Genomic DNA, 12,570 nt, shown 5'->3' with positions numbered 1-12,570 from the left:
GAAATACAAATCAAAATTACAATGAGGTATCACCTCACACCAGTCAGAATGGCCATCATCAAAAAATCTACAAACAATAAATGCTGGAGAAAAGGGAACCCTCTTGCACTGTTGGTGGGAATGTAAATTGATACAGCCACTATGGAGAACAGCATGGAGGTTCCTTAGAAAACTAAAAATAGAACTACCATATGACCCAGCAACCCCACTACTGGGCATATACCCTGAGAAAACCATAATTCAAAAGGACACATGTACCCCAATGTTCATTGCAGCACTATTTACAATAGCCAGGACATGGAAGCAACCTAAGCGTCCATAGACAGATGAATGGATAAAGAAGATGTGGCACATATATACAGTGGAGTATTACTCCGCCATAAAAAGAAACGAAATTGAGTTATTTGTAGTGAGGTGGATAGACCTAGAGTCTGTCATACAGAGTGAAGTAAGTCAGAAAGAGAAAAACAAATACCGTATGCTACACGGTATATATGGAATCTAAAAACAAATGGTTCTGGAGAACCTAGGGGTAGGACAGGAACAAAGACGCAGATGTAGAGAATGGACTTGAGGACACGGGGAGTGGGAAGGGTAAGCTGGGACGAAGTGAGAGAGTGTCATGGACATATATACACTACCAAACGTAAAACCGATAGCTAGTGGGAAGCAGTCACAAAAAAATCTTAATTAGGGACTTCCCTGGTGGTCCAGTGATTAATACTTCACCTTCCAATGCAGGGGGTGCAGGTTGGATACCTGGTCAGGGAGCTAAGATCCCACATGCCTCCCAGCCAAAAAACCAAAGCATAAAACAGAAGCAATATTGTAACAAATTCAATAAAGACTTTAAAAATGGTCCACATCAAAAAACAAACAAACAAAAATTAATTATCAGGCCCCCAGAGAGCTACTCCTTGGCCTTGGACTGGGTAAGACTTCATAAGGAACTACAAAATAATACTTAAATAATTAATCATTTGAAAGAGCAAGGAATAAAGATAATACAACAGCTTGTAAAAGTAACGTATGAGGAACAGAGAGCTTTTGCACATTGCTAATCAAGAATGTGCTTTAACTACTGGTAAGACATATTTAAAGGTTTTTTTCCCCAACGCATATATTGCACTGACTTTTAAAATTCACCCTATGGTAATTTTCCTAATTGCTGTGCTTAGCTATTTTGTGGACTTACTAGATATTTAGGTGGCAGCAAACTGCCCACAGAAAGGTAGAAAATGCAGTGAGATAATTAGAAAAGTGTGGTGTTATTATAAAAGGAAAGTTGTAAGGATAAAAAAAAATGGAATTTTCCCTGTTGCCAAAAGAGGAGACTCCCCCCCCCCCACACCGCTTCCCTTTTCTTAGAGTATTTCCTTGAGAAACCTGGTATTTGTAAATCCTCCCTCTGCCCCTTTTATATGTATGTAAATCTTTTAAAAGGTTAAATAAGCCTTTTGTCAGCATTATAACCCAGGAATGTTTTTCTTAAGGGTCTGGGAGACACCTCATTGACATGTAAATAACAAGGAAGAAAGATAGCACCCTATCTCCCTGTCACCCTGGGAGCTTAGCCTAGGCACCTGGCTCTAAGCTGGAACTACCTGCTTGTCATAGAGACAGGAGCAGTTTGATTTTGCCTTTAGATAAAGGCAATTAACTAGCACAGATGGCCACTCCCATTACCAGGTGAACTTAGGATGAACTATGAAAGAATGTAGACTGAATTGTCCTGTCAAGTCCTCTTGCATGAGGACTTGATAAGTTATCATTTATCTTGAAAACAAGCAGGTAATGGACTCTACCTGCTCTGTCCCAGAAAAGGGTGAGATTTCTTTCTGTCTTTGCAATCTCTTTAGCTAATTGCTTGTGATGCACACTGTGGTCTGCTTTGATGCTTATTCAATAACAAAACAATTTTCTTTCTATTTTATATTTGCATATTTATATTTCCTGGGTTGCTATGAGATTTAATTTTTTTTCCCTAACATGCAACCATGCTGACTCTGGCTACTGATTTTTCTGTGACAAATAAAGTCTCCCATCACTGACTCAGGAGTCTCATGGCCTCTGTCAACATACTTGAAACTGTGGCAAGCCAACTTCTTAGCTTACTAGCAGGGTAAAATCTCAGCCCCTACACAGTTCTTGACACCAAGGACCACGACCAATCTGCATTCACATGGCAAGGCCTTCCATATACGTTGGCAGTGCTCTCCCAGAAGTAATGAGAGTACCTCGGCGTTTCACACCAGTGAGTGGGTCAGGCTTTGGCGAGACTGCCTCTACCCTCTGCTGTCCAAACTTTTCATTATATAGATGAAGTCTTCTTGGTTAGCCAGTCGGAAGCCTTAATTTCAATGGCTCCGCCCACAGTATTATTACGCCTTTGCCATCAGAGGTCGCTGGTAAACCCTGACAAAATTCGACTAAAGTGTCTGGGACCTCTGGGTGGATGGACGATGCTCTATCCCTCTTGCAATCAAAGAAAAACTTCTATCTCTTTGAACCCTATGCCAAAAAGGAAGCCCAACATCACACTGGGCTCTTTGGGAATGGGAGACAATATATGCCTCACCTGGACATTCTATTTGATCCTTTATGTTGGCTAAACCACAATGTCTTTTGAGTGAGGCCCAAACCAACGGTCAGTGTAGGATGCTGTCCGGCACGCTGTGGCACATTCTCTGCTCTCTGCCTTCAGGGTCCCCAAAGCCTAAATGACCCTGTTGAGCTACCAGTCCGTGTAACTGATGGTGTTGCCTACTGGGGCTGCTAGCAACGGGGGGCAGCCTCCGTTTGGAAAAGCCCCCTAAGGTACAGGCTTTGTCATCTTCCTTACACACCTACTAGCTATACCCCTTATGAAAAGCAGCTATTAGCTTACTACTGGGCCCTTGTCGAAACTGAACACCTGACTCATGGAGGCCTTGCAAACCCTCCAGCTTGATACTCCCCTTTGGGGGTAGGTCAATTCAGACTCGATGACTAACAAGATGGGAAGGGCCCAAAAGCCTCATTTGTCAAAAGGAAAGAATATATTCAAGAGCACAGCTGGCCTGGCTTCACATGAAAATGGGACAGATTTTCCCTTTGGGGGAAAATCTGTTTCCCACTCTGCCAACCGTGGAGCAAGGCTGCTGGGCTTCATGGGGCACTCGATTCATAGAAGATCCCTCAAATGCCTAGACCTGATCCACTAATGAGTGGTCTAAGCTGGAATCTAATGGTTTCTACCAGGCTCTGTGGCTGTTCAACCTTAGTAGAACTGAGGATGGATGTGAGCACTCCCCTCAGCAGGCAGAACTCAAGCCTATGCTTGTAACTCTGGCCAATATTCCCTTTGATATCTATTGACTCTTAAGCTATTGCCAATGTCCAGCTGTTCAGTCTCCCACTTGGAAGACTACAGGCTGGGAGACTGGGCAGCCTTCTTTGGTATCGTGGGCCATGGAAACAAAACAAGGCTACTAATTGAACGGTCTGGGTCACCCACGTAGGTGCCCATGGTAAGGGTCCAGTCTCTGATGATACTGACTGGAATCACACTGCTGATGGAGCCTTCAGGGCCTATATTACTGCTATTGCTTTTCTGCATCCATCTTCACACGGACATGGCAACACAACCATCATCACAGACTGGGCGCAAATTGCAAGACTATAGCTTTCTGACGCAGAAGCTACCATTGCCTGCCAAAACATGACTCCTTCTAAAAGATGAGCCATTGGGATGAGGAAGGACACACTGCATGAATTGTGGGCCCGCCTGCTCCTGGCATACAGCATCACACCTCAAGAGCCTGCTCTCAGGGATGTCACCACTGTTGCACCATTGTTGACATTTTTTCAGGTTGAAGTGTTGCAGTCTGCTCAGCTGACTCCAGCCACACCGCTGCGGCCCTTAGAATTATTCTGTGTCAAGTTTTCGGCATCCTGGACTATTTATCTGCAGCCTGAAAACGGTACACCTTTTACTGCAAAAGCCATGTGATGATAGGCTGATAGTCAAGGTATCTGATGGACTTCCACACTCCCCAACCATCCACCAGCATCTGGTATTGTCGAGTGTTGGAATGGCCTCGTCAGAAATGGACTCAAAAGGATTTCAGACTCTATCACCCTTGCCTCCTTCTGGTCCACACACCCTAGTAAAGCAGTTGGGTCAATGAATATGGCTCTCCCCAGAAAGTAATCAGTTCCTTTCAGCTGCTCCCTGGGTAATTAGTGATCAGGGGTTATATGGACATATTTTGACAATCTGGGATCCTCCGTTGAACATTCCTGGGTATAATCTTTCTTTCACCTAGCGACCCCAGACCAGCCTGGCTGGTAACCCTCTGCGTGGCAGCCCAGCCAGCAGGGTGGGAGCCTGAGAGACTGAAATTTAATTCTGGTTCAGCTACCTGGATTCTCTGGTTGGATGGACACTGTCCTAGATCACAAGGCTAATTACTACTTGGTTCAGTACATTGCTTACTATGGGCCAAAGTGCACAACATAACAGATCTCTGTGAGTTTATCAAAATGCCCTTGTCTTTCTTGTACCTGACCCATTCAGATGAAAGGTCTGGGAACTAGTAGAAGATAATTGGGCAGGGGGAGGTGAATTTATAGCTACTAGAATGGGCCATAATGATTTTGTGTCAGTAGAGGATGAGGAACAACACAGAACCTGAAGAGGAAACACCTCAGACCTCAGGAGGTACAGGAAAGGGACAGGCATTAATGATCTTTGCCTTTCAGAACCACCCCCTGGAGCCTTCCTCACAAAGGAAAATGCCCTGGCACATCTCTCCCAAACTGTTGCAAAAGCCTTAAATTTAACTGTCAGGTCTTCCAATACCTACGACCAGGATGCTATCACCATTCCCCTTAATCTTGCTAAGAAGTCTGTCAGAAACAGCAGGTAGGGTCCCAGCTCCTGCATCTCACACGCAAAACACCTGCCAACACCTCCAAATGTCTCCCTGAACCACTTCTCTTGGTCATCACTCAGCCATTCTGTGGGGCAGAAGAATGCCATGTGGCCGGGGGCATGGACATCTAGGACGCAAGTTTTCAAACAGAACTGAGAACCCCTGACAATGTCGAACTTCACCTGAGCCCTGAAAACAGTGACAATTAAGAAATCCCTCCTACCTACTTGTATTCCTTTTTGAGAAATGACCCACCACAAACAACCATTCTTCCCACATGACTTATCTAAGTCTGGCTGTCCACTCTTTCCCATGACCCCCATACGACTTGCAAACGACTCCCTTGTTTACCTGTGACAAGAACAAATGCAGACCTTTCTCCTTTTGCCTGTATCTGCAGACAAGGCCAGACACAGACCCTCCAACTCCCCATTCTGTCTCATGAATGATTGAGATTAGAAATCTGTCTCCCTTAAATATTTATAAATGATGTGACCGACAGGGGCTTAATTTCTAAAATATACAAACAGCTCATACAACTCAATAACAACAACAAAAAAACCCAATCAAAAAAATGGGCAAAAGACCTAAACAGACATTTCTCCAAAGAAGACATACAGATGGCCAATAGGCACATGAAAAGATGCTCAACATTGCTAATTATTAGAGGAATGCAAATAAAAACTACAATGAGGTATCACCTCACACCAGTCAGAATGGCCATCATTAAAAAGATCACAAACAATAAATACTGGAGAGGATGTGGAGAAAAGGGAACCATAAGTATACGCTTGTTTCTCTAACAAGGTCCATCAATATCTATATCGTTCTCCTGAACAAGAATAAGAGAACCATAGGATTCTTTGTTTTTCCTTTCACTCACTCTCCAACTATCTGTGTGTATAATTGTCATTTTAGTTCCATTTTGTAATGATATACGTTCATATACATTTGCATTGTATTTTTTCATTTAGATAACAGAAACAAGCACTGATGTCAAAAATATACTTGAAGAAGAAAACTTTATCACACTAATGGAAAATGCAAAGATTACTTGAAAAAAACACAGACATACTCTGTACTTTAGTAGTAAATCTGAATTATCATAAAGAGACGAATGGTCGTATCTTAAAATACAAGTTTAATGCAAACTCACTGACAATGACAAGAGGATTATTTTTAAATTTGGTAAGCTGATTGTAAATTGTGTATGGAAAATAAAATAGTCAAGAAAACAGTAAATTTCTGAAAAAGAAGAGTAATCAGAGACTTAGCCCTCCTATGTATTAGAATAAACTATAAATACAGAGGAATTAGAATCATAAAGACTATGACTATTAGATCAACAGAAGAGAATAAGGTGCCTAAATATACCCAGAGTTATGTATTAGAATATAAATACAAATATATATATATATATATATATATATATATCCTAATGTAGTGCTGCATATTAGTGGGGAAAATATAGGTTATTCAATAACTGGTAATGGGACAAATGTGTAGGCATCTTGAAGAAAATGAAGATTGATCCCTAGCTAAGGCTTTACAACAACAACCAAAAATCCAGATAGTCACAGAAGTAAAAAGCAAAACTAAAAACATGAAAGTACCAATACTAAAAAGAAAATGCAGGAATTTTTTTTTAAATATAGCTGAGCAATGGGGAAGGCCTTCTACTTATGACACAAAGCTTGGAGGACATAAAAGATTGATAAGCACAATTATGTGAAATGCACGGAGAAAAAGTCAATATTTTCCTTTAAAACACAACTGAGAAGTTGAGGGAAAATATTTGGGACCCAGAGACAGACCCAGACAAAGAGCTACTGTCATTAATACGTAAATAGCAAAAACCTAATAGAAAAATGGGCAAAGGAAATTTAAAATCAGCTCAGGAAAAATAATATAAATGGATCTTTAAACACAATTACATATATTCGACCTTAGTCATAACATGAGAAATGCAAATTAGATCTGTACTAATATACCTTGTTTTAACTTATTATATGGGCCAAAAAGAAAAATATGACAAGACACTCTTCTGTCTTGGGTATGTTGAAAACGGGCATTCTTATACAAATGATACAACTCACAAAGAAGGTCATTTTGCTATATCAATCAAAAATAAAAATGCATATATATCATTTGTCCTGAGAATTCCATTTGCAGAAATTTCTCTTTAAACATATTCCCTCTTGTGTCAACTGAAATATGTATAAGGACGAAATAAGGATTTTCATTGCAGCATTGTCTGTAATAGCAAAAGACTGGAAGCATCTTAAATGTCTATTAACGGGGGGCTGGTTATATTGTGATATATCCATATAATTGAATAAGATTCAGCCTTTAAAAAGAATGAGGCAACTCATTACATCTACTGACATTTAATGATCACCAAGATTTACTGTTAAATGAGAAAAGTGTTGGAAGTTTAAAAATGGCTATAGCAGAGTGTGTGTGTGTCTGTGTGTGTATGTATGTATGTTTTTGTAGCTGTCTTTGGAAAGGGTTTATGGGAGACTGCGGTCAAAATTGGAGGGTAGATATTCTTTTCCTTTTCAAAAGATTTTTGTAAAATATAATACTCATTCAAAAAATACATGAAACATAAATATTTGGCTTAACTAATTATTCAAGGCAAATACCTACATAATTCCCACTCTGGTCTGGAAACAGAACATTGCCACCTCTTTGCCCAGAAGCCTTCCTCATGCCTCTTTCCCTCCTTCCACCCAGCCTCCCCATCAATCATGGAAACCACTATCCTGCCTCTGATAGTAAGCACTTGCTTTTGAGTTTCACCACCTAACCATACATCCCTGTACAATATGGTTTTGTTCTGCTTTAATTTACATAAATTAAAACAATACAAATTATTTTGTGTCTGGATTCTTTCACTCAATATTATGTTCAATTTTTGTATCCATTCTACTATTGATGGACATTTAAGTTATTTCCAGTTTCTTGCTGTTACAAGTAATGCTACAGGGAGCATTTAAATATGTGTCCCGGTACATTAGCCAAGGATTTCTCTTGGGTACTTTCCTAGAAGTGTTTCCTCATATGGTCTACGTATGCTTTGATAAAGAAGGCTAAAATGTTTTCCAAAGAGATTGTGCCAATTTACCCTCCCACCAGCAGCATATGAATTGCTGATATGAGCTAACATAGCAGCAGCTATATGTGCTGAAATGAGTATATGAACTACTGATATGACCCCCTATCCTTGCTAACACTTGTCATTGTTAGACTTCTTAATTTTAGCCATTCTGGTGGGAGTGTAGTGGTATTACATTGTGGTTTAACTTCTGCATTTCCCTGATGACTAAAGAGATTGAGTACCATCTCAGGTGTTATTAGTCATTTGGATTTCTTCCTTTGTTACACACCTATTCAAATAAGGCCTCTGACTAATGGGTAGTCTGCTTTTTCTTATTGTTTTGTTGTTCTTTATACATCCTGGATATAACTCCTCTGTTGTCTGTTTCTTTTTCCACTCTGTGTCTTGTGATTTTCTTCTCAATGGAAGTAATTATCATAAAAGTCAGGAGAGTAGTTATCTTTGGAAGTAGGGGGATTCTGGAATGCTGACTATGGGTATTTTCTAGACCTATATAGTGAAAAATCACTGAGCTGTACATGTCTGTTTTGCACACTTTTCTGGATATATGTTATATTTCACAATAAAAACATTTTTTAAAGATAGGCTGAATCTACGACCCACTAACTCCACCCCTATGCATATAGTCAAGAGAGGGGTGGACACATGTACATGACAAGACATGAACAAAAATGTTCATGGCAGCATTGTTTATAATTCATATTCTATCTCACCAAAAGACCTAAAGTTACTAAAAATTGGTAACAATTTGTTTTGTGGGACACCTTTCATGAACTTAAAAGGAGAAAATAAGAATATGTTCTCAGCTGCTTTTATCTGCATAAAGAAACTCATGCAGAGAAAACTAACTAACTTGGTTATATGTATTAAAGAGAGATGAACAGATAGGAGAAAGATGGGTAAGAGAATTTAGACTATATAGCTTTGTATATTTTAAATTTTTATATACTTTTTAATTTTTTATTTTTGAGCCATGTGTCTATTACTTTTTAAAAATTAGATTAAAAAACTATTACTAATGTCCTTAGAGTGATAAGATGCTACATCCATAAAACAAAAATAGTATGCTATTATAAGGGAATATCCTGAAAAGAAACAGAGCTATTTAAAATAAAAACTTATGTATGGTTGTCATCATAACAGATGCCATCTTGGGCCTCTGCAGTTCCTCCTGTCCTTCCAATGACCCTGCCTAGAGCTGTACTGTGTGGTAAGCCTCTTCTCTGTCACCAAGGGCTTTGTAGTTAATAGATATTGTTTCACGATCGTTAGGTCTGGTGGCCTCTACGCTCTGGTAGTCTTTAAACAATAATGAAGGGCTTCCCTGGTGGCGCAGTGGTTGGGAATCCGCCTGCTATTGCAGGGGACAGGGGTTCAAGTCCTGGTCCAGGAAGATCCCACATGCCACGGAGCAACTAAGCCCGTGTGCCACAACTACTGAGCCTGTGCTCTAGAGCCCATGAGCCACAACTACTGAGCCCATGCTCTAGAGCCCATGAGCCACAACTACTGAGCCCGCGTGCCACAACTACTGAAGCCTGCACGCCTAGAGCCCACACTCCGCAACAAGAGAAGCCCATGCACTACAACGAAGAGTAGCCCCCGCTTGCCGCAACTAGAGAAAACCCACGTGCAGCAACAAAGACCCAACACAGCCAAAAATAAATAAAAATAAAATAAATTTATAAACAATAATGAAGACCTTCACTGACATATTCCCAGTGCTCATAAGACCAGTTACCCATTCATAAATCTTGACTTAGGAATGCACTTCCTGTTTCCAAGCACATACCCCCATACCCTAGGTTAACTATGAAATTGTCCCAATCGTCCCTCAGCTGTGCGGAATGCAGCTGCAAATACTTCTGGATCATCGCCCCCTTGATCCCACCCTGTGAGTAAGTTACCCTATAACAATAAACTGATCCATTGATTATATGGAGCTGCCTGCCTCATTTTTCAGTCTCAAGATACCTTCCCAGTTTGGTGGGCACTTTTCATTGCTTCCATCCTCCAACAATATAGAACAGCATTAATGAGAGACATAGAAGAAAACCTGGGAGGTGAAGTTTAAAAAAGAACTAGAAAGGTGAGCAAAAGAAAAAGAAATGGAAATCAGTAGGACAAAGAATTTAAAATATGGAAGATCAACAACTGAACAAGAATAGTTTTTTGAAAAGCAGAGAAAACGTGTGTATGGGTAGAAAATGACTAGACTGGAAACAGACTTGTAAAATTCTACACAAAAATGATTTCCAACCTAGAATTCTATACCCAGCCAAAAAGATAAATTTAGTGTCAGGGTCAAATAAATATATTTCCATGGTATTTATTACTTTTTTTTACTTCTATAAGTTTATTTATACAATTATATATATTATATAAATACATTTTTGCATGACATTTTCAGACATGCAAAGCTTCATAAAGTTCACCTGTCATGCATCCATTCTCAGGGACATATTGGAGGATGTGCTCCAAAAAATTAGGGGGTAAACCAAGAAAGAGGAAGACACAGGATCCAGGAAACAGGAAGGAAGGACAGGATTCCCAGGAAAGGAAATCTGACACAAGACAGAGGTAAAAAGGATTTCCTGAGGGATGGCGAACAGAACACACCAAGGTCATAGCTGTGTGTGAAGCTGAGAGAGCAACCAAACCAGCCTTCAGTGAATCAGTAAGGTCCAGGAGAGATTTCTTCAAAGAGAAGACATGATACCCAGAGCTGAGATAGCCCCCCCTCCATTACTAGCTGTGTTAACTTGGACCAGATAGTTTTTCTTTATGCCCCAGTTCCCCCTTCTATAAAGTGGGAATAACAATGGTACCTACTTCTCCAGGTTGTTAGGAAGATGAGTTAGTATATGTAGTGTGTGTGTAACAGTGCTGGGCATATAGTAAACATTATATGAGTGTTTATAATTATTGTCACTATGATCATTACCTAATATGTTTGAATATACAGAGTGGAGATTTAAACAACTGGAAAGAATTTGGAGTTGAATTATTGATATGTATATAGTAAAGCAAAGAAATGACTAAACCAGAAAAAAAATAGTTAATTCCAGGCAAAAGGAAAAGTTGTACAGAAATAGTAATCACAGCATGGACACTACATGACTTAACTATAAACAGTCACAATAATAAACCCTGACAGTAGATCTAATAAAAACAGTGATAGCTAGAGGCAAATGTGTATATGAGTGGAGGTGCAAGGAAAAGCTGAACCTCTACCTTCCATAGTGGAAAGTCAATAGATAATGCCCAAAACGAAAAAAAAAATAAATCCATTAAAAAGATTAAGAATGCTTGCTTCTAGGGAGTTGGAATCTGGGAGAAACAAAGCAGGGAAGAGCCACTGTTTTAAGAAGACTTCAAAAACTACTTGGCACCTTTTGCCACTTATAAATAAAACTAGAAACTAATTTCAAATTACAAAGTGGCAAAAAATATTCACAAAAATATATAAGAAAGATAAAGGGTTATTAACCTTAATATTCAAAAAAAACTGTAAACATCCATAAGCTAAAATAAATAACTCAGCAATGGACAGGAAAAGGAAATTCACATAAGGGAAATAAATCCAATAAAAAACCCCTGATTATGTTGCCTGGTTAAAAAAAAAGTCATACAAATTCAAATAATGAGATATTATCTTTCATTCTGGATGAATTCCAGTCCCTGGGCACCTCTTCTTCTTCCTTACCTCACAGGAGTTGTCACACCCCCCTGTAGTCAGGGCCAGGGATGGCCCAGGAGCGCACCGGTTGGCTGGCATCTTCCCCCTGGGCCTAAGCACCCGGGCTCTCTTGCTGACAACTCCACTCTTCCCAGGAACCCGAGGTCAGGTGGGCACCTGTGGACTCAACCAGAGCTGCTGGGGCCTGAAGGAAGATCCTGCAGCCTTCACTATGGGGTCTGGCCCAGGGGCTCCACAGAGACTCCAAGAAACCTGGAAAGACAGTGTCCACTTGGTCAGGCATTCAACATTCATCCCACAAGCGCTTCCTGAGGGCACCGAAGTATAGCTCACGACACTGGATACTGTGGAGTAGACAAAGCCACATCAACACCGATTCAAGTTATTCATTACAATGGAATATGAGCAAGACCATGAGATTTAGACTAAAATTAATAAAAGCTTCATTTCTAGCTCTGCCAACCTTTAGCTATATGAATATGAAAATGTTTCTTCAGACTTTTTTCCCAAAACAAATCAAAACTATTTATTTCAAGGGGTTGTGAAAATTAAATGAGATGATGTTTTTAAGGCACTCAGCACCAGACTGGCCCAGGTAAACATTTAATTCATATTAGCAAGTACTGTTATTACAAGGACTCATGTAATATACAGAAGGAGGTACCTCATTTAATTTGCACAACAATCACGTCATCCATGTGTTGCTGTAGTTATTATTATCTCATTTTATGCATACAGAAACAGAGGTTTGTGATGTTAAATCAAACTCAGTCTACCTGGCTTTCAAGTTCACATTCTCAGTGGTACATCACATGGTACCTTTTATGTGG

At 39.9% G+C, this 12,570-nt stretch overlaps 1 protein-coding gene across 4 annotated transcripts in view; it reads right to left on the bottom strand.

The window, feature by feature from the left end:
* ZNF81 (zinc finger protein 81) overlaps window positions 1-12,570 on the bottom strand; it is a 65,047-nt gene that overhangs the window by 47,376 nt on the left and 5,101 nt on the right. For 3 of the 4 annotated variants that reach the window (XM_004281987.3, XM_049704834.1, XM_049704833.1), the window contains exon 2: window positions 11,747-11,992. The exons of the other annotated variant lie outside the window; for it this stretch is intronic. In XM_004281987.3, coding sequence (XP_004282035.1) covers window positions 11,747-11,818 — 72 coding nt within the window. In that variant the 5' untranslated portion in view covers window positions 11,819-11,992. The remainder of the gene's footprint in view (window positions 1-11,746; window positions 11,993-12,570) is intronic. 4 annotated transcript variants of the gene reach the window in all.

This window comes from Orcinus orca, chromosome X, assembly GCF_937001465.1.
Source record: "Orcinus orca chromosome X, mOrcOrc1.1, whole genome shotgun sequence".
NCBI lineage: Eukaryota > Metazoa > Chordata > Mammalia > Artiodactyla > Delphinidae > Orcinus > Orcinus orca.
This window is presented reverse-complemented; position numbering and strand designations above follow the sequence as displayed.